This window comes from Lathamus discolor, chromosome 9 (assembly GCF_037157495.1).
Source record: "Lathamus discolor isolate bLatDis1 chromosome 9, bLatDis1.hap1, whole genome shotgun sequence".
NCBI classification, from domain to species: domain Eukaryota; kingdom Metazoa; phylum Chordata; class Aves; order Psittaciformes; family Psittacidae; genus Lathamus; species Lathamus discolor.
This window is the reverse complement of record NC_088892.1, coordinates 4,847,832-4,870,609: the sequence shown is the minus strand read 5'-3', so window position 1 is coordinate 4,870,609 and position 22,778 is coordinate 4,847,832. Positions and strand designations below refer to the sequence as shown.

The following is a 22,778-nucleotide window of genomic DNA, read 5'->3' as shown; positions in this document are numbered from 1 at the left end:
ACATAAATGAAACTACCTGCTGACCTTCAGAGAGACCGAAACAGTTCAATTAGTTGTGTATATAGGACTCACTCAATCTTGCCTTCACTGTCACAAAGTAGCTGACATAATGACTCTGTGTTTATCTTGGGGACGTGATGCAATATATTTGATTAATAATTGTTTTTTTGGGCTAATTAACTCATGACATAACAAACTTGATTCTGGGAAGCAAGATTCAGAGGCAGCATCCCTGCTTGTGTATGAAATGACCTTTTGCCAAGGTTCCACCTCAGCAACCAGTAGAATCAATTTGGTGGCTGATTTGGCTAAATTGTTAAATTTCCTTACTTTTTTTTGGCAGGAACAGGTGTAAAATTGATGTCTCTGTTTCAGAATGAGCTGCATTTATTCACCATGCGCAGCAATTGTTGCCGCCTGTAACTGATGAGGTTTAATCAGTAATAAAAGCTTTAGACCTCAAAGCAGCCAGTTCAGCCTATGTTATCTCAATGGTTTGATGAACAACTTCTCCCACAGACTGGTTTTTAAAGAGAAGAAAAGTATGAAGGATTTCTCACAACATCTGAAATGGAAAACCAATTACATTCTGTGACTCTACAAAAATATTTCTGAGGACAGGCAATATATTTTGCCAGGATAATGTCTGTATTCTAGGAGTGGTTCTTATCAGCGTTAGTTGCCTTTTTTTAATGTAAGCCACACTGGTAAATACTGGAAATGGATAGGGAAAATAGAACTAACCCCTGTTTTTCACACAATTGCCCTTTGCGCTACTATATTTTTATTTTTTTCTAGCTTTTATGAAGCCATCATTAATTGAGTCAGACAAGGTCAGGTGAGACTTTTTTTTCTTCTTTGCAGATGCTGAGGATTATAAAGCGTCAATCACCTCTTCCATAACCAAATGTTTAGTACCTTCCGGTTGGGTTAATTAGAGTGCATTCTTCACAGCTCTAATAATAATCACCACTCCACCACACAGCAGTGGCTAGAGACTATTTTTTCATTTGTTTTTTCTTTGTAACAGTAATCATTTGTGCAGTCACACTGTTCAAACCATTGGTTCTTTTGGGTTCAGCGAAGGGCTTATGCGATCATACTTGGAAACATCAAGTTCCAGAAGATAAGAGCATCACCTGCACTCAGGACCATTCCCAAACTACACGCAGCACAGCATCTTGTATATACCTCAAAAACAGGTGACTTTTTTTCCTTTTAGAGGAAGACAGAACATTCATAGGGAAAAAATAAGATGACAGGAAAGAGAGAAGATCACTGAATGTTCAGCATTGACTTAGAAATGGGCTTTGCCAAGCAGAGTGAAAAGGAACCATACATTTAGTGTACAGTTATTGGTATTGATAACAGGGCTCCCAAAAGAAAGAGTGGGGAATGAGTTAGGAAACATACATTTCTGTAAGTAAAATTTTTCCAATTCAGATGTTTTTTAGGAAGTGGGAAAAAGAGCTGCTTCTCAAATGTCAAGTACTTGAAAGACTAAAAATACATCACTGGAATAAATAAATTAACCCAGAAGACAGGGCTGATGCTCTGCAGGCATCAGGGATTAAATAAATTCACTAAATTCAAAGTAGTATTCCAGATAAGAGCTCTTTGTGCTGCAGCATGTACAGCTTATTGATTATAGGATTGAGGTGCTGTGCACTCTTGTAAAATGTACTCTGGCTGATATGACTTAATCCTGCAGTAATGTACAAGGCATGGAGTTAGCTTGTAGTTTCTTATTTATTTTAATCTCAGTTTTGTCTTAGTTTGCTGCACCACATCTGTGCTCTCTCCCACCAGTGTTTCCCCAGGCAGTGTTTGCTCAGGATGAGTGACTAGAGGCACTTCAGAAGGTGCTGACTCAGCAGCATAAGGGTTGGGTTGCCCAACAGAAGCCTGCAGGACAGGGGCCATGGAACTATTCCTTGGTTACCTTCCACAGAGATGTAAAGTTTAACATTCTTCCATTGCGTTGCACGGGCTGGCTGCAAGGATGAGTGGTCCTGAGCACTGGTGGTGCCTGGTTGATACAAGGAGCCTTGGGGGAGCAGCCCAGATGGAGATATTTGTCCTTCAGACTTTTACATTTTGTTATATGAGCCCTCAAACGCAGTAGAAGTATGTCTAACCAAGGTGAAAACACTACCTGTCTAGCAAGCAGTCCCAGAGGGTCAGCTGAAATGAATTTTGGTTAAGTTCCAGTCAACATGTTTTCCACTGCAGAGGATGCTTTCAACCTCCTGGTCAGATGTTGAACTGCCAAGGTCACTCTGCACTTAGACAGAAAGGTTGTTTCTTACCTCTTTTGGAAGCTCTCCTGCCTCTGGTGCTCAAGTTCAGCTCCCCTCTGAAGGTTGCTCAGAGGAGTCAGCAGACCTCTCCAAACGCGGAATTTTACCATATAATTTTCCAAGAATGGGGAAAACCTCCAGGCCTCAAAGAGTGTGAGAAAGCAGCTGGACATGGCAGTGATGCTGTGATGTCCTGGCAGTGATGCTGTCATGTCATGACAGTCTCCTGGCCCATCTCTCCTTGGGGTTGGTGCCCATTACCTAGCGCCTTCCCAGTCTTAGACGTCCTTGGGTGATAGTTTTCTGAATCACTGAAAAAAGGTTGATCTGACCAAGGGGAAAAACTTTTATCATTCATTATGGTCTCTTTGGTGTGAGGGAACAATTGAACAAAGGAGCTGCAGGGATTTGGCTTTTGGGTAACCTCTTGAACTCCTTGTATTTCCTGCAGGTTTTGCAAACCTCCCAATATCTTACTTCACCAAAATCAAGGCTCTTAATTTCAAGACATATAGCCTCTACTACATAGCACTGCCTCCCGAGCATGATCCATAGAGCCTGTATTTTAACACCCAAGATTCATTAATATTTCTTGCAGAGTGTTCAGTTAAGTAGCAAATAAAGCAGGAAGTGTCCCAGATGTTGGAAAGAAAAAATGGAATTATTCATTGCTTACTAACGTCAAATGCTAATGTGAGAAAAGCATCCTTGAAGAAATCCTTGACTAAAATTCATCAGAGTGATGTGAAATCACTGTTTTAATTATGCATTTTTGAATGTATTTATTAGTCCCGGTTCTGATCTGACTTACAGATGTTTAACAGTGATAAGGGTCTACTGCATCTTTGGAATTACTCATGATTTATAATGACAAAACTTGGATCAGAATTAGGTCCTTGTCACTACTCTATAATATCCTTTCATCAGACTTCTTCACATTCAACAGATGAAAGAGACCGTGGTTTCTGCAATTTCAAACCCTACCACTGAGTCCATTAGCTTGTTTTTTGAAATTTCTCCTCCAGAAATGACTAATCTCACACAAAATCTTGCCTGCTTAAGCTGTATTTGCCACAAGAAACTTGACAGCGAAGGAATTAAACTCTTTAGTCTACCAAAATGATGTGTTTGGTTAACACTTGCGCTGGCTACAAACAGTGCATTTTAACAGAAGAGTTAATTACCTCAGATATGCTCATCTGTAATCTCATTCTCTGTATCCTTGCTGTTGCGACTATTGAGTATGCTCAATACCAGAGGTTGGGGTGTTTTTTTAAGTCCAAACCCTCTTCAAGAATAAATCGAATTCATGTGTTTTTCCAAAGAATGATGGAGTTTTAAACTATTGCTTGTTCTAGAGCTGATCCAGAATGAGCAAGTCTCCAGGGATGATTTACTCCCTAAGGCATGAATGCATGATTAAGCTAAATGTATTCCATAAATGCCTTGATGACATTAAGCGAAATTTTTTAAAGAACAGATGGAGAAAGTTAATAAATATTTCATTCTATAATATAAAACTCACTTCTATATTCACAACTTCAGGGATCCTTAGCTTCACAGATATCAATAAGTCTGATGTATTTCTTGCTGCATTCTCATTCTTCTGCCCTGGTGTCTCTTATGGGATCATCATTTCTGCATGCTTGGATTGTTTTATGGGATCAGTGAAAGGCAAGTGACTGTAAATCTTGACCTCCTCTGCTCCTGGATTATATACTTTTATTCTTTGTGACCATAAGTGTTCATCTCTACACTGAATAGATAATTAAACGACAAAAATTATTCAAAGGGAATTTACAGTGAGAAATTATCACTTGAAGAACTGATGGAGCACAGGCATAGCCCAAGGAGATGTCAAGAAAAAACAAAACAGAACCACAACCAAACGAAGTTTAGAATGACAAAATGCTGAAATATCTCTACATTTGTAAATGTCATGAAAAATCTATTGACTGGGAAAAAACCACGATTTTCACCTGTGTATACCAATTCTACTCAAACAAAATGTCTGTTAAGGGAAAACAGTGTGAATTTTGCTTAAGAACTGTAGACCAAGCCTGTTATTCATATGAAAGAGCTAATCGTTACATGTGGAAATTACAGTTTTTCACTCAATGTATGCCATGAATCTTGTAAAGGAATAATTAGAACTTGCTCCAAAAGGAAAGAAATGCCAGACTTGAATAATATTTTAGGAAGAGCATTAACAAACATTTTTATACTGCCAACAGTCTTCACTGCTTTTTAGAAGAGATTTACATTACATTATTAATTAACCATACTGAGTCAACAGTGTGACATAAAGCTCAGGAGATATATGTTCAGCACAAACTATGACATTCATGAGAACAGCATGCTTTTTTAGGAAATGAGATTTAAAATTTATGCAAATGAGCTCAGCAAACAAGGGCCCAACAAACTACTTCAAAGCATCAAGATCCAGCCCAAGAAACATGACAAGATCAAATCTTTATCATTTCTCAAACGTCTTCACAAACTTCTGCATACACGAAATAAATTACTTCACCTCCTGTACGTTGATAGCTTGGTGTCCCTCGGTAGCTTGGGTTAGCATGCATTACTCTTCACAGGACCACTGCAATCTGTCAGACACTCAAGAACCTGCAAGAACTTAAAAATACCTAAATGGTATAGAATTTGTCTTTTTGGAGCAGACTTTTGTGCTGGGTCTGCAGAATATAACAAGGTCCCATGCTGAGCTGGCTGACAGGGTCTACCCCATAACAGCGTTACTGTTTCCTCTCCCTTTCCCCCAACTCTGATCATCTTTCCTTTTTGGGGTTGAGAATCCCCACAACGCTACATCCAGGGAAAACATTAAATGCAGAGTAATGTGGTGCTGTAAAGAAATACAAATTTACTCATGTTAGGTTTCATGCCATAGAAATTGGTTTATTCACTTGTTGAAAGTTAGGTTAGGTCCAGGTACATTTGTATCTTTGGAATCAGGGCTTTCAATGAAAAAATTTTCTCATGTTTCCCGACATCCCATTAAAATGGTTGTCCTTTGACATCAATTAGAGCCAGCTTAAAAAAAAATCATCCTTAATTGCTTTTCAGAAACAGACATTATAGTGTACACTGTCGCAGCCAGATTCGATTACCTCTTACAAGAAACAGGGATGCTGGGAATGCCATAAAACTCCAGCTCTGCTGAATATGGATGTAGGGCTCTGCTGACAGATGGGGGAAGCCGCTTTTAACTGCAAAGGCTTTTCCTTGAGCTTCAAACTGATGCAAAACCCATAGACGTACCTAAATTCCTCCAAAGTGTGAAAATGCTGAAGCTGCATGTTCTGCTGGGTCTGGTTTTGGACTGACAGTGATTGGATGCTCAGTGCTCCATCCCTGCCTCCATGCAAGAGTGAGTGTAGTCATGCATCTATGCTGACAATTATAGCTACAAAAACAATCTCAAAACTTGTGTGTGTTTCATTACAAAGAGCATCACCAATTTTCTCAAAGAAAGACCTTCTCCAAATTTGTCTTAATCCAGTGACTTCATAATGTCTCTGCCAACCAAGTAGAAGACAAGTCCGGAAAGTAAAACCAGGGGGACGCCCGCTGCAGCAAACATGAACGACCACCCGTAATACACGTGCACGGGTACATCATCCATGCACTTCTCACTTCTCTCCAGAAGGATGTACTTCTGAAAATCAGCAGCGAACTCCTTCCATATCACAAAGAGAAATATGAGCAGGAGAAATAAGCCTCCTGGAAAGAGAGACAAAGATGAGTTATTCTCTGTGCACAGAACATAGAAATGAAATAGAGAAAAGATGCAACAGATTTCCATTTATTCCTGCAGGTCCTCTGCATTGAAGCTTAGTGTTGCAGAATTATTATCCATGATACTGCTATACAGGTTCCTGCGAAAGGCAAGCCCACTCACCATGGGAGAGACCCACACCACCACGACCAGCTTGTGCACAGCTGCCAGGGCACCAACACCTCTTGCTTTAACCACCAGTGCTGCTGAGGGCTGTTACAGCTGGATATGGTCATGTAGAAATCATCCTGAACACAGCTGATTTTCACCGTGGGGATCCGTGTGAGGCTAGCTCTACATTCCTGTCTTAAAGGTGGGTTGTTTTGCCTTTTATATTTTTGTCTGAGATGAGTGAGAAGGAGACACTGAGACTCACTTTCTCCTTTTTTGTACCTACCCTTCAAAGCAGTGTCAGATCCAATTTCACCCAGAAATGTAAAGATATGTGGATCAGTCCTGCTGGTGGCAAGACTTATCCTGCACCAGACCTGCTACGGCACAAACGCAGGCTGCACAGAGAGTGAGCAGCTGCTGCAGCTTGTGGCAGCTCCCCTTTACATCTCTTCTCACCTTTCCTTAAACTGAGCTTTGCAACCAAGTATTGGAACATATGACAAGAAGTACTGATGATCTTGTTTTGCAGAGAAATAATGCATAATAGAGTAGAAAAGGCATATAGCCATAAGATATTAATCTCAGATGGGCTACTAAACAACAGAATAATAAAAAGAGTAATAATCAGCTTGTAACAGGAGGAGAAAAAGTCTTTTTATTGGTGAGAACTCTTTTGCCCTCCCCTCAAATCAGACAAGAGAAAGGTTGAGGCCACATTGAAGCCTGAGCAGCGAGTGCAAGGTCAACATCTCGCTTAGAGAGGGTCTGCTCTCCTCAGAGCCTCCTAGGCCTGTAGGATGCCTGTAACCCAAACAGCAGATCTCCTGTGAGACCTTGTGATCTCACACTTCCAGATGCATACCCATCAAAGGTCAGCATTTGCAGGAAGAGCTCAGCCACATCTGGAAAGCATGTGGTGAGCAGGCACCTCCCCGACCTGAGCAGCCCACGGCAGGTTTAGGGGCTTTGGTGCCTTAATAAGAACCTCCTTTCCCCATAATGCAAAGTGATGGTGATCAGAGGCTGCAGGTCTAGCTCCCCCGTATGAAGCAGATAACAAAAATTAGAGTGGCCCTAATATTATTTACAGTGTCATAATAAAGAATATATAGAGAGCATTTTAAAGTCAACATATATTAAAACTAAATAGTGACAGTGTGATGACAGTTCTGAAGGCACTTCAGTAATATCTGATCTTGCTACTTCACAGCTAGAAGCTTGCCATTTTTAAGTGGTGCCATATAACATATACACACAGACACACACATATATGAAAGAAATACATCACGGATTATAATATTTTTACAGTAGAAGTGAACAGTTCAACATTAGTTGAATAGTTAGCACACAGTTCTGTGTTGTAGCTTTCTGCTGGATTTAGTTTCTTCCCTTGCAATTTTTAAATCAAAGGTAGTTTGTACTATATTTAATTATTCTTCCCAGCAGCTTATACACTACAAAAATCCGGCCTCTGTGCTAAGGAAAGGAAATGGGTAAAGCTTGACATTGATATATCAGCTCAGGGATAGTGGTTACTGAAACATCAGTCAGAGAAAACACATCAGTGTTTGGCTGTGTTTCTGCTTATAATGGATATAAACACATCTGCCACTACAAAGCTCCTTTTTGCAACTTGTAGCCAAAAATGAGACTTATGGGAAGGTATACAGGGTTCAAAGTCCTCCCTGCGTGTTGCGTAACAGTTGAAGCCACCCGTTCTAAGCTGTCATGTCTATTAAACTGCATCTTATACCCTAAAACTGCAAAATGAACCTTAAGAATCAAAAATTGGTGTCACCATGAGTATACTTCACGTTGCCACACGCTGATATTTCAAGCCCTTCTCCCTTACGCGGATAAGTCCTCATATTTGCTGGAGAGGCAGCCTAGGAGTTAAATAACAGCTGTTCTAACATTTGCATGTTCATTGAGATTTCGAAACCACTTGAAATTAAACGCACAAATAAATATTTTACACTTAATATGATAGTTGTACGTTTAAAATACCAATTATTCTGCTATAAGAAAACAATTGTGTGTTTAAATAGTCACGTGTCCTTTACGAAAGACAATATATTGATAAGAAGGCAATTAAGTCTTTATTACTGATGTAATTTAAAATTAAATTAATTAGATAGCAACTGAACCTTGAAAAGTGCTCTTTTAAAGATCAATTTCTATTTCATTAGCTTATAATACCTACCGTAAGAGACACAAATAAAACCATAGCCCCATGGGACAGAGGATGTAGATACTGTAGGATACTTCTGAATTCTCCTACCTGGCTTTAAATAACCACAGATTTTGCATTGAATTGTCCCAGGACAGTTTAGATGGCCTAAACCTCATTTATGAAAAACCAATCAGATTAAGACCTACCAGTTCTTAGCGAGGAGGGTGAGAGGAAACCCCACGGGTGGGTAGCACCATCACCAAGCTCACCAGGAGCTAAGGATGGGGAAACGGTCCCTCCCTTCTCCCCAGGAGAAGCTGCAGGTCTCAGTATGGAAGGATTTATTATTAAACAGGTACTGGAGGTGATGGCACAGCCATGGCATCTAAATTAAGAACATTTTCACACTCTGGGAAAATGACAGGAAAATGTAAAGTAAGCAGCCTTCTTTCCCGGAATAATTACAGCTCAGTGGTGAGGAGTCCCTGGGATTTACACCATCCCCTCCGCAAGCAAAGAAAACCAAAAGGGCAGGTGCAGCCAAAGACCGATGGTGGAAGTGCAGAAAGGGCATCTCACTGAAAAATTGTTCGTCAAAATAAAAAGCTTAGTTGGAACAATCACAATTATTAACTGCCTAAAACTGCCTAAAATTTGTCGTGCTTCCAGACATTAGTAGGCTCTTCATAATGAGAATACAAGGATGTTTCACTCCCGTATTACCAAAGCAAGTTTTTGGCATTTTTTATGTAAAATGAGATATTATGTTGGATTTTTCATCTTTTGAATACGTCTCACTTTACCATCTTCTTTTGGGGGCTTTTAGTAGAAAGACATTTTTGTTTCCTGCCAGCCCAAAATGGCTTTTTATGTGCAGAGACGGATTTCTTCCTGTCTAGGGCATTGAAATGAAAAACTGGGGAAAAAAAGAAAAATAGATCTAGATTTCTACCCAAGAAATGAGCCTGGCAGTGGCACAAACACCTGAGACAGAGGTTTGGGGTAAGCATAAGTGAAGACCGCATCTAACCAGATCATCCCCACGCTACTTCTAGCATCCTTGTGGTTTCTACCACTGGAAAATTAGCCAAGTGATCTCTCTCTTTGTCTCCCTTTCCCTCATTGCCTCTGTTTATTAGGATGGTATGGAGAAAAATTATCTGCAAAACTGTCTCAGTGCTGATGAGGTCAATGGCATCTTCTGGGGAGGGGCTAATTGCAAGAAAAATGAAGTGAGGTATTAAATCTTTCTCCTTCGTACACTCCTAACTGCAAGCCAACGAACCCCGGTGCTCCATCTCCGCCTCCTAGGAGCGCTGCAACTTCGTTGTGAGTAAATTGGAGTCAGGCTTTTTCTTTCTCTCACTTTATATCCTTGTGACACCTTTATAGCTGCTAATTGTAGGGACAGGTGAGTGAACTCAATCTTTAACTCTTATTCTGAGGAAGCTACTGAACTTTGTGTAATCTGCTAATTACAAGAATAATGAACTTTGACTCATTCGCCTTTCTCACTAGTTACCTCTTCAGGATGTTAATAACGAGGAAATGGAGGGGTGACCTTCAGCTGCCCTCCACAACTGTCAGCCTTTACAGCACATGGGAAACCTGAGATTGCCAAAATAGAGATGCTTGATTTGGGAAGAGGAATCTGAGTGCAAAATTCAGCATTTTAACCCACAGGACTGGTAAATCTGACTTTCTTTTAAAGAGTTGGTTCATGCTGAAGAACAGGTTGGTCTGAGTACATGCTGTGCTCCGCTCACAGCACTACCACACTGCTCCGAAAGCGCAGGAGAGGGGTTGTGCTGCCTGCTGGAAACAGCCCATAGCCACAGCAATCCTGTGGCTGCAGGACAGTGCTAGCACACCCATGCATGCCATACAAGTGCTGGAGAAACAGCAGCTGGAAGATATTTAGACTGTATCTGGCTTATCATCTGTGCTTTCCAGGGGAAGGCTAGCTGATAACAAGCTCCTCTTTCAGTTGCTGAACATTACCTGGGACATGCACCCTTATTGTTTGCTTTGAAAATTCACCATGCACACATGCTCTCCCAAGCAGCCTCCTCACCCCTGAGCAAGCCACCAGGCAGAGCTCAGGCCATTTCTTCACTTAACCCTACAGCTATGCAGCTGGTCCTAATGTATTAGGGCAGCACAGCAAGCTCAGTAATTGCCCTAGGTCTGGATGAAACCTCCACTCATTTCTAAGCTTGCTCTCTAAAATGCCCAATGGAAATGAAAACCAAGGAGCACGAGCACAGGAAAACAAGGAGCACAAGCAAAGTTGTCTCAGCAGTTCAGTTTCCAGAAGCTGCAGTGCAGTGTTCACCCATCCCTCTCAGTGACATTGTAGTGACAATTAGTCATATTGTCATCTGACTATTGATACAAGGGGACGATTAGTCACCAGGCAGTATGTGCCTCCCCCTTGCAGCACTGAAGCAAAGTTTGAGATGGCAAATGTTAGAAGGAAGGCAGCACACTGGCCATTTGCTCGTGCAATTCAAGTACTTTTGGGAGCAGGCTGGCAAGGATAACTCCTCAGCTGGAGCTGTCGATGTGCAGATGGAAAGGTGAGATGGGCTCTGGCTATATTTTGCGAGTTGTCCAGCAGAGGGAATCACAGGGGACGGCTTCGGTCCTTTGAAAGGGCTCTCAGGAGCACCACCCACCAAGCACTACATTTGTTAATGTAGCTGCGGTCAGCCTTGTCCTATTGAAAGTCCAGTAAAAAAAGCCTTCTTGGAAAGGATTCCTAAAGGGAACTAATTGAGCGATAACAATATTCACCCTTAGGCGCTGAATTCCCCTCAGCAAAGGAGGGGCACGCTCCTCAAGATCATGTCAGGCTGCGTATCTATAAATACACTTGGGAATGCAATTGTACTAATAATATCTTCATAGAGACTTTTGGTGGCAAATGTTGAAGCATTTTGCAATGACTAACCGTGGCTGTGATTTCATGACCTCAGCATGGGCTACTGTCAAAAAGGACAGAGCGAGTTTATGGACGGAATAAAGTTGCATAGAAAGGATGCCCCGAGAGGCTGTGGCTCCCCAACTCACCATCCAACTGCCAGACCACGTTCCCACTCTACATATTTTCAGCATTTTCACACTTATTCAAGGAGAGATCATTTCTGTAAGGAAGGTTAATTAACACTGACCCACAGGCCATGATTAGAAGACAAGATGTGATTTCTCCTGCATCATCTTTCCACATCCCGCTATCTGAAGGAAAGGACGGGGAAGCTGTGTTAAAGCTATTGTTCCTAGTGTTTAGTGCAATTATGCAAAATGTTTTAGAAGGAATAGTAATAAAATAAGCATAGAGGGCTGCATCCCAAATCCGTCAGGAAGCCAGTGCCAAGCAGGATCCAGAGGTCTGGGTTTAGGATATCCCCCTCCCTATCCCCCCACCCCTGCAAAATAAAAGGATCAGGGGAAACTCTAAGCAAACTTTGCTGAAATGATATTGCATTCTCCTAGCTATCATTTAGATTGAAAATATAGCAGGAAGTCTCTTCCAGCTGAACTCGCTCCTCCTAATGACAGTTAATAACAATGACTGCTGTTCAGATTGAAACTGCATTAATACAAACTTCAATTTAAACAGCAGCATCTTTGTCTAACGCCAAGAGGTTTATGTGATGCATAATCAGCTCTTCTAAAAAGTGTCACATTCTATGCCCCAGCCTTTTAATCAAGAGGTAGTCAAATAAAGTGCAAAAATAATAAAAAAATTAAAAAAAGAAAAAATAAGAAAAGGAAAAAAGGAATACAGCAATTTGCTATTACTCAGCACCCTTTTCTGTGGGATATTTTACTTATCTGGCCAGTGCCAGAAGGTGACTGATCTCAGTTTTTCCATTTGGGCCTAAAGCTGAGTGTTTTGAAGAGGTGGAGCTTTAAATGAGGTAGGTAGAGTGTCATATCTGAGAGGATCCAAGCATTCAGCCCCAGTCTCACAAGAAGAAATCACTTCAGCACACACACGTGTCAAGTGGCTAACGCTACTCACTACAAGGCATTGGTACCTGGTGGAGATCTGATAGGAAGATGTCCTGCATTCCCAAACAAACTCCATGTATAAAACCGTGTGGAATTTTCCTTAGAAAAATTAAGCCCAACCAAGCATTTCTTAAGCTATACAAGAAAGAGATAAGCAGATACCCATAGGCTTGCTGCCCTCACTGCAATACTGAAGACCTGGAGGCAAATGGAAAATTGGACAAAGTGAGAAGTGAATTAGTAGAGGCAGATAGAGCCAAATTGATTTAGTGGCTTCCATATTATTTAGACAAATAGATAGATGTCATCTAGCTTCATTTTAAGAAGCAGCTCAGTTCTCATCACATGGTTAATGATTAGTACACCTAAAGGAGAAGAAATTAGGAAAGGAGCTATAAAATGGGAACTAAACAGGGGGGTGGAAGAGTAAAAGGTAATAATAGCAGGACATGGTGAGATTGGAAGGAGCTTAGGTGGAGTTCCTACAGGGTCAGTGTTGGGACCTTTGGGGCTAAATATTTTCATGAAAGCTTTCAGCCCTAAAAACCTTGGGCACGCTCAAAGCCCAAACTGGGAGCAAAGGCACTGGCTCGTGTTTGATTCATGACATGTATGAGGAAGCAGAACCTGGGAGAGGATTTGTAATGAAGTAGTGTTTTGTCAGAGAAAGGCCTGACTTCAGAATGGAGTACTTTCATAGAATCATAGAATAGTTCGGGTTGGAAAGGACCTCAAGATCATCCAGTTCCAACCCCCCTGCCATGGGCAGGGACACCTCACACTAAACCATCCCACCCAAGGCTACATCCAACCTGGCCTTGAACACTGCCAGGGATGGAGCACTCACAACCTCCCTGGGCAACCCATTCCAGTGCCTCACCACCCTAACAGGAAAGAATTTCCTCCTTATATCCAATCTAAACTTCCCCTGTTTAAGTTTTAACCCGTTACCCCTTGTCCTGTCACTACAGTCCCTAATGAAGAGTCCCTCCCCAGCATCCCTATAGGCCCCCTTCAAATACTGGAAGGCTGCTATGAGGTCTCTTCTCCAGGCTGAACAGCCCCAACTTTCTCAGCCTATCTTCCTCAGTATGGCTCAGCTGAGCTCCAGCCTTTAGCTGCTTGAGTCACAAAAAAGATTTTTTCTGAGTTCATCGCTGTTATAAACCAAGTATTTCCACTAGTTAAGCCAGTTATTCCTTCTCAAATATAGAAAAGGAAAAAGCCCAAGTGATAATTCAGTGGAAGCATTTGTAATGGCAGTGGGAATAATGAATAAATGCCTAATTTTAATTAATTTTCCTGCTGTGCCATGGCTTTATCTTTCCAGGTTTTATTAAGCCAGCCCTCCCATTTTGAATCGCCAGGTAGATCTTTCATCGCTCAGTGAGTTTCCAGCTCTACCAGATGTTAACAGCAGAGACAGGAGAGGCCTAAATGCAAAGACTGACTTAGGGGAACACAGCATGGCTGATTGCTGCCCATTGGGTTGACACAGCAATGGAATTTACTAAAATAAAAGGCTCTGCTCCTCTGTGTTGCATAGGAAAGGAAGAAACCTCAGCCTCTCTAGGACTACAGACTATCTTGCTAAAGCTTGACTGAGCACAGAGGTTTAATTCCAGCGTGGGAAGAAGGAAATCATTTACTCTGAGTCAGTGCAGTTCCCATCAGAGCCCCCACCTCTCTCAGCATCGCCTCATCCCCAGCTGCCTCCCTTTCCCCTGCGAGCACAAAGCAGAACACGGCCACATTCCTGCCCTGGCTGTATCCCATTACCGCAGCTTGGCAGCTTACCCGAGAAGAGAAGGAATCCACCTCCGATTTTGTAGGACCGAGGGCTGACGAAGGGCACGCCACACACCAGCAGCAGTCCTCCCACCAGCCCAGTGGCGACAGCCAGCACGATGAATGCTGTCCAGAAACCTCTGTACACTGCACAGTAAAAAAGAGCAAAGTCAGGGGAAGGGAGAGGGAAAGCAGTTTGCTTCAGTCCATGCTTAACTCTGTAATGCTGCTCATGCTAGGCAGAGCTGGAGCTCCTGCTCTGCTAACTCCTGGCTGTTGCATGGGTGCAATGTGCCTGGAACCTGTGCAAGTTCGGGTTGAATGTCATGCTCTACATAATGGGATTGGAATGAGTTCAAGGGGTTAGAAGGGTTTGCCAGGGAAGTACACCACAAAAGGGGGTGAGAGTAAAGAACACTGTGCTTAGTTGTGTCTGTGGGGGATGGAAAAGCTTGGCAAGAAAGGAAAGAAAATAGGAAAATTTGGAGAGATGGAATCAGACCACATCTTTGTTCCATTTTAATTAACACTTACAGAAGGTGCCAGGTTCCTGGTTTAAAATACAGTTCTTGTAAGCAGGACTGCAGGGAAAACAGGAGCTCATGATTTCCCCTGTTAATGGCCTTGCTTGACTCCAAGTAAGAGAACAGAGCAAAAGAACAGCTGCCTCTTCATCCACTGAACTGGGGAGGGTTGCTGTAGATTCATGTCACCATGCCAGCCAGAGCTGAGCAAGCTCAAAGTGTCCATCGCGTGCTACAGGACAGGAGGCAGCCCACTAATTTCAGTCTCCCAGTAGCCAAGTCTCCTTCAGTCACTGCCATAAACCTTGGCCGAAGGTAATGGTGTTTAGGCAGAGAGTCTCTGAAACCCTGCTCCCCGTTCCCCCAATTTATCTGATCCCTTTGAACCACTGCATCTCACTCCGTTGTTTTTCAGAAGCGCTAGTTAGAGAGACTTAAGCTGAGCATGAGCAAGTGGGTAATGCTGAAATGATTCACACTTGAAAGAAAAATGATACAGAGAAGATGCGTTTTACTCATTTGAAACCATTTTGTCAGGAGAGCCACTTAGGGAGAGATAAGTATCTTGAACTCTCCAAAACCACAGAATTCATTTTCATGTTTAACCTCCCGTCACCCATTTCTCTCAGGGAGCCTAAGAGGATGCAGATAAGGCAGAATTATCTCTGGAGCAGGTAATAGCTGGAGGACCCCTCCGCCTGGGCAGCCTCCTGTTTTGTCATCATTTGCATACGAGGATGGACTGGTTTGAAATGAAATGAACGCTAACAACAGAAGCTTCTGCTCTCTGCAGGTGTCCAAATGCTTTGCAGCAAGGTTGGTGCAGCAGAGGAGCTCAATGCTCCCACTGCCCTAAATGTGGGTGCTGAGATACACTTGTCTGCCTGGAAACTTCAGGCAGAGCCCTGCAGCACCCCAGGATGCAGCAGTGCACAATAATCCCCCTGTCCAGCACCGTCCTGGGACCTGTCCCAGCTGGCATTTCTGAGAGGCAGCTGAAGAGGGTTTCATAGTGAGGGCTGACAGGCAGGGACAGATGCCTCTAGGGCCCTTTATTTAGTATGGAAAAAATAGTGTGTTTATCAGCAAGATCATTCAGAAACCAGACATCATGCCTGTCTCTCCCAAGCAGAAAAAATCCCACTGCTTAACCCGCATATTTGCTGCACACAGCCTGCGATGGGCTCCTCCTTCCAACTGTCGACAGGTCCCTCGTATCCATTTTACACTACGGCACGTTCCCCGAGGCACGAATGCTGCACAGCACAGCAAAATAAACTAGCTGCTCTCCTTCACATCCTCCTCCTGACAAATGGGGTTTTTTAAAAAAAATTAAATTCTCATGGAAGAAAAATAAAACATAAAAATAAAAAAGGTACTGCTAAAGGCTAAGGAAAAGGTCAAGATGTTTGTTTGTGCAGTATGCCTGCCCTGGATCCCCGGAGGCAAGGCAGAGTGATGCACACTATTTAAAGAAATCAATTCATTTCAAAAAAGATCATTGAATTAATTCTAGCTGCTGCCACCAATTTAGCAAATTAAAATTCCTAACAGCAGCTGATTCATTAAAGAACTCTGAAAATATAGAGAAACATAAATAAAAAGGGAACCGGTTGAAAGGAGAGCTCTCCAACTGTGTCGTATTCGGTGTATTAAAAATAAGCCAGTCACTTACGTGGATCTTCTAACAATTTGGTCTTTAACTGATTTTCCAGTGTTTGTTTATTTTGTCACGCATTAAATCAACACCAGAGCTCTCCCAGGAAGCCAGACGCTGGAAACAAGTCGGCGTTAAGCTGCCACAAGCTTTCAGCCCTTGAGAAATTCTCTTGCTTGCCCACAGGGTCAGGATTTGGCCTCCGGGGCTGAAGCCCTTTGCCTCCAGCTCTTCCCAAGAAGTGAGAAGGTGGGAGAGAGGATTTAGCATCCTCAATTGCTCGTAGGAGGTGCTGAGCACGCAGCAGGAGGGTGCACTGCTTATGGCTGGGCATGGCTGGCTTTGGAGGAGAGAAGACATGGGAGAACATCTCAATAGCTCACAGCTTGGGTCGCTCAACTGCAAGGCCATTTTGTAAAGGAGCTTTACAGAAGTGTTAGTCATGCTTGGCCACATGCGTTTACAATGGGAGAATTATAGCACTGAAACACACCACGAATCTCTACCCGATCTCTTGGGCAGGGAGCTGCTGGGTAGGGGGGAAAAGAAACCTACCTGCAGTTGTGTCGTAGGAAGGATGAGGGAAAGGTCCGAGAGCAATGGGCATGGGGAAGAGGTAGCCATGGGTGCAGAACTTGGGGTGTGCTTGGCTGGCTGAAAATGAACATTAACAAAAATAAATAAATAAATAAATAAGAAATCCCTGTTTGCTTTTCTTTTTCTGCAAAATCACAGTTACAGTATTCAGATGGCAATGCACTGTTCTGTAAACACCTACAAAAGCCTCACTGAAATCTGAAGGCTGGGGAGTAAAGGATAGTAAATCCTGGTTAGAAAGAAAAATAAGAATTATGAGAGAGGAGAGATATAACAGGATCTGGGACTGCTACCCGTACATCTTCCCATCTTCATAACCTGAGGTGGACATAAATCATGAAAGATGGAGCAACTGAAATCAGTGTAAATATTCCCATTGCTGTTTTCCTTCAGCAAATGTGTCAGACCCTCTGGAAAGGGCAAAGGTATTTGGGTACCAGAACAAGATGCCTTACAAGACATCCAGTTTGTGAGAAGGGAAAGCACAATTAGAATGGAAGTGCCCCATCAATATTAATACCACTGAGGTTTATCATGATTAAGAGTAATAGAATGAATATTAAATGAATTAATTAATGGTTGGCCACTTATTTGAATATGTTCCCCAGCTCAAAGGAGCACTTTATAATAGGTGGACATTAGTTCATGCTAAATTGACTATGGAATACCTATTGAATTAATTATTATATCTGTGAGAGCAGCAAATTAATTTGCCATGATCAATCCTATTATCATAAATACCTAAAGAAGTACTACAAATTTGCCAGTTATCAGAAAGAGCCATTTTACTTTCAGGTAACATTAGATTATAATGTGTGTTTCCATCTAATATAATTAGATCACAAACTCCTCTCTCAGGCCTGTCCTTTCTTATAAAAAGGTTTCTGTGTGAAAATCCTCACATTATTCAGTTGAACAATGGCAGTAACTGATCCTGCACGATTTTACAGGAAACACAGGTCAGGGACTGGGGGACAGCAAAGTCATCTGAAATTTCAGTCACTGAAGAAGGCCTTTATTGTATACTGCATTGAATCTGCATGATTTGCAGTCAAATGCCCTACAAGGAGGTCACAGTGCTTCACACGCACATAAACATCTTTGACCAAACCAAAGCACCAGCGAGCACATGGTCAAGGGTTTTGCAGTGTAAACCTTGGCAGTACTTATTTAACATCTCTTTTTGTAATGCCAAATATTTCCCTAAGGTTGTGGCATCCCAGGGAAAGGCTGTCCTCTAATCACCCACTGCGAGCAAGTTGCTGGCTCAGCCACCAGCAAGGCTGGTGCCAGGCATGCTGTGGGTTGGTCTCACTCCTTTGCTCTTTCTGGTGGAAGCACCTGGTTCACTGGGCCAAGACCCCACACTTCAGTGCATGTGAGCCACCAGTCAGTGCCAACTGGTGTCTCAGAACAGGTTTCACCTTCTCCTTCAATTTTGTTTGAAGAGTGAATGTGCTTTCAGAAAAAAAAAGAGAAAACAAAACAAAACAAAACCCAAAAACTCCAAACCAACCTCTTTTGCATCCATTTCTGTTTATTCACACGTATAATTTCAATGACCTTCAAAAGCAAAACAGGTGAGATCTTACAATGAAGATCCTGTGTGCTTAAGAGCAGAAACACAGGTGGTTACAGCTCTCCATGGTCCACCACTGCCCACTTCTAGAGGTCCTGGGCACCTAGGGAGACCACAGGCATGTGCATCCAGCCTTCCCCATGCTGAAACCAGCGTTAGGTGGAAACGCTCAGCACCCCTATGGCTGAAAACACCGCCACCCTGTGGCCAAGGAAGGCATGGGCTCAAACTTAGACCTTGGCTGAACACAGACGTCAAGAAGTGGGGGCGAGGGGGAAGAGTTGTCCTTGCTGTTGGAAGCCACCACTCCATAAAACTTTGTAGTGATATATTAAATGTCATCAAGAGGTTTCTATATTTCTGTGAATTCTGAGAGCAAAATGCAAGCCAAAAAAAAGAGCACAAAAAGGGTGAGCCAAGTTTGCTTTTGTTAGAGAGATGATGAGAATGAAAATAAAATTAAATAAAGACAATTGTCTCCTCATCCCTGAGAGCCCTTCTTGTACTTGTTTGCAATTCAAACTGTGAGTGAATGCTGTGGATATGGTGTAGTGGCATTGTACTTACTGTACCAGAAGGTCCAGATGGTATCCGAGTGACCCTCGCCAAAGAACCAGCACCGCCAGAAGAAGCCCTCATGATGGAAAGTGAGCATCTCCTTCCTGACCTCTGTCAGCATTTCAGCCTGTGAAGGAACGAAAGCCCAAGCTGATACAGGGATGATCTTGGTGGAAAGTGCGTGGGGCTTGCTTAGACGGTTGTTGCTTTCATTTCTGTTGAGGCTTTTATTTGTTGCTTGAGCTGGTTTTGGAGGGATTGGGGAACACAGAGGCAGCTGCTGCCCTTGACTTTCTGCCATCTCATAGCGACAAAATGTTCTGATAGCAAATCATCTTCCAGACCCAAACCTGTTTCTTCTTTCTCTAGTATCTTTAAAACACTGATTGACAGAGCTAGATGGGTATGTCATGGAGTAGAGCATTCTGGGTATATTCTACTTAAACACTTTCCTTAAATAAATGTTATTGCTGTTGTAATCAGTAGGAAGCAGGTTGATTGCCAGGTAAACAATTTTAAGTGTGACCCAGCGCAACAGTTCTGATGCCCTTGCTGCTCTGCATCTTCACATAGGATCTGGCTTGACCCCAGAAGACAGCCAGCTTCCAGAGAGCCTCTTCCCATCACCAGCTCAAAGGTTTCCTTATTTCTCTCCCTCTGCTGAGCCCAGTAGAAGTTATGCTAAGCTAACATGAGACACAAATTACTCTGCCCAGACTAGTTTTCTCATAAACTATAACAGGGATGTTGACAATTTCTCCTTTTTTTTTGAGTCTACTTGGACCCTCAGACAAGACCGGCGAGAGAAAGGTTTAGGTCTTTCTAAAGGGAAGGTTGTTGCAGAGTTGAGTCATGGACTGTTTTTACCAAAAAAAAACCTTATTAAACCTATAGCCAAAATCAGTTTTATCTTTATCACACACAGCTTGTTAGAGGAGACATGACTGTTAAAAAATTACATTTGTGGAGGATGGAGAAGCTCCATACGGAATTGGGCCGTGTGAATTAGAGAAAGGAGACAGGGCTCAAATGCAAGGTGCTAGAAGATACTTCCCTTGCCTCAAGGTTTTTATGCATCAACTTATGACCACTTCCAGAGCTCGGAACTGATTCTCCTTTGACTTTCAGGGTAAAATACTAATTAAGACAATGGTAGCATATAGCCCTCAAAACTTCATCAGGCAGATGCTGCTGACTACAGCACATTTAATCACTGTTTGGCAGATACTCAAGACCATCCTTATCTGAAAGGGACAGGATTTGCCAGTTTAAGAAAGGGCAGAGAAGGTAAAAACACAGCCCAGTGTACACAATCACTAACCGGAATAGAAATAATAGAAACAGTGTCTGAAATAGAAATAAAATAGCTCAAAGGAAAGAGTAAGAACAGCTCCTATTTCTGCTTGGTGCTTTTGAAGTCGCTCTGCCTTAGTGACAGGCACGCTAACACTTGGCCAAGAGCGTATCTTAAATGTCTGAGATGCTTTTTCATGTCGTGCAGTGCAATGTTGCTAGTCAATCCACTTTAGAAGTCAACAGCACGAATGGAAGTCTGAAACAATTAACGCTGTCATTTCCCAAGTGCACAAAAACCGAGTTGCACTCCTCTGTCCGTGACACCCCACTATCTCTGGGGCTTTACTGCATTGCTTTAAACTGTAAAGACAGGCAGTTTTTCTATCATAAGTTTGTGGGTTGTTTCTCTTTTCAATAGGGAAAGTCATTTGGAGGCATGACTCAAGCCGTGTCCTACATTTGGCTATTGGATTTTGAAATGAAAGAAAATATTTCTTGCTGGCATCATGATGCTTACCTGGTGTGACTCACCACACCAGAAGAAAATCAAACCTAATTGGATTGAACTTTGAAGTAACAAAAAGTCTGCACACAACAAGGATCATCCTGTCATTCTGCAATTGAAACCACACATTGATCAGCACAAAAACAGTTTTGAAGAGTGGGTGGCTTAAGGAACTGATCTGGTGGTTATTATATTGAAGAGTTAGACAATAGCAAGTGCAGCTAAAAGCACACTTCTGAAAGGATCTGTAAACCAGCGATACCAGCCGTTAGCACTAAAACACCATATTGCCCTTAGAAAATTAAGATTCCTGCAGCTGAAATCCTATATAAACCTTAATTTTGAAACATATAGGCCTTTTTTAGTTAGATGGGCAGGAACTCATCTGCTGTTTTCTGCATCTGATGTTTGCGTTTGTTTTCTGTCTGTGCTGTAGTCACATCACTTCAGATGTAAACGATTGCCAAGCTCTACACTTTAAAACACGAACTACTTTTAAATGAAGAAACTACAGAGGAAGAAATCTTTTAATGGCAAATGTTAGGAAATATTTTTTGTCTTTAGAGGCAAACACTGTCAGCAAGTAAAGCTCTTATATTTTTCCTTTCATCCCCTAATGTTCGTATCTGCAAGATTACAGAGGTGCTGCCTTCAATGTTTCCTAGACAATACTGTACTTCAGTTAAAATGGTAGATACTATGGAAACGCTGGTTTGGATTTTAAAGTTAGCTCAAGCTGACATTTTACATTAAGAGGTCATTTTAAATGAGTGTAAATACTACCACAGAAGTAAAACTTTCAAAATCTAGCATTTAAAATTATTAAAGTAGGTCAATTCTCCTGAAGTAAGATAAAATTTCAGAGTTTACCTCCCCACTCTGCAGAGTGCTGTTCCCATGCTCAAAGACACCACAGGTCTCCGTAGCCAGAAGCCAGTAATCCGTCCCAAAAGCAATGAGAAAGAGCAAGATGCCGGTGCTGCCGAGGATCCCGGCTGCGAGGGCGGCTACTCCAACCTTCATGGGGTAAGCAGCAGATCTGGAGGCCAGAAAAGAATTAAAATGCTGAAGTTTCCACAGTTGCTGGAAGAGGGGGACGAGAGAAGGGCTATTTTTAGGCACGGATAATAATCTTCTCCTGGCTGGTGTGAGTTTCAGTGGGTGGTGGGAACAGGACTAATAAAAGCAGATGACCTGGCATAACCAAACAGCTGTGGCATTAAGGAACATGACAAATAGCTATTGAGACAGAGCAGGAAGACTTCCAAATAAATACATGGCTGTTCATTTCAGAGGAGCAGTGCAGAGAGATCTCAGCCTTGGCTGGTCAGGCAGTGTCTGTAGGACATGAGTGGTTAGGATGCAGAACTGCCCAGGACTCTATGCACAAGATTAGCAGAAAGGCTGTGCGTGGCTTGGGCAGATCTGAACTTGAAGATCTTTACCATGTCACGAAGACCACAGTTTCCACAGCCATTGCTGTGAGGTACCTTTAGCTGTGTCCTTGCAAGCACACTGTAGAAGTCTGGAATATCCACGTCCTTCCATCTCCATGCTTCCTCTGAGCAAAATGCTAACACAACTTCCACACGAAGTATCCCCAGAGATCCAAGCAACAACATTAAAACATTGGTGAGACCTTAAATATCTTGGTGATCTCAGAATTGATGCAATCAATCCATGCAAACATGTTTTAATCAACAGGTCCACAGCTAGCTAGACAAGGAACATTAAAATCAGGTGTACATACCAACAAACCAAAAGCATCTTGCTATGCAGCTGTAGAAAGCTGTTCACTCTCCTGCAGAATATGTAGCATCCATTTGCTTCCCACCACCCGAGCGTGGTGTAGAAGAATTGTTTCATGGAGATGA

The 22,778-nt window shown here is 42.4% G+C and overlaps 1 protein-coding gene across 1 annotated transcript; it reads right to left on the bottom strand.

Moving 5' to 3' along the window:
• Positions 1-5,811: 5,811 nt before the first annotated feature.
• Positions 5,812-21,927, bottom strand: LOC136019612 (transmembrane protein 182-like). The gene is made up of 5 exons (XM_065689974.1): positions 21,775-21,927; positions 19,113-19,230; positions 16,925-17,023; positions 14,198-14,335; positions 5,812-6,041 (listed from the first exon to the last, which is right to left on the bottom strand). The coding sequence occupies exons 1-5, from the start codon at positions 21,925-21,927 to the stop codon at positions 5,812-5,814; spliced, it is 738 nt and encodes a 245-aa protein (XP_065546046.1).
• Between the last annotated feature and the right edge of the window lie 851 nt (positions 21,928-22,778).

What these genes read in the sequence shown, in the direction of transcription:
- LOC136019612 (XM_065689974.1), bottom strand. Translation starts at nt 21,927, where the DNA reads ATGAAGGTTGGAGTAGCCGCCCTCGCAGCCGGGATCCTCGGCAGCACC. An exon ending in GCACTCTGCAGAGTGGGGAG is followed by an intron (nt 19,231 to 21,774) that starts GTAAACTCTGAA and finishes GTTCCTTCACAG; the next exon opens with GCTGAAATGCTGACAGAGGT. An exon ending in TGGATTCCTTCTCTTCTCGG is followed by an intron (nt 6,042 to 14,197) that starts GTAAGCTGCCAA and finishes CTCTCTTTCCAG; the next exon opens with GAGGCTTATTTCTCCTGCTC.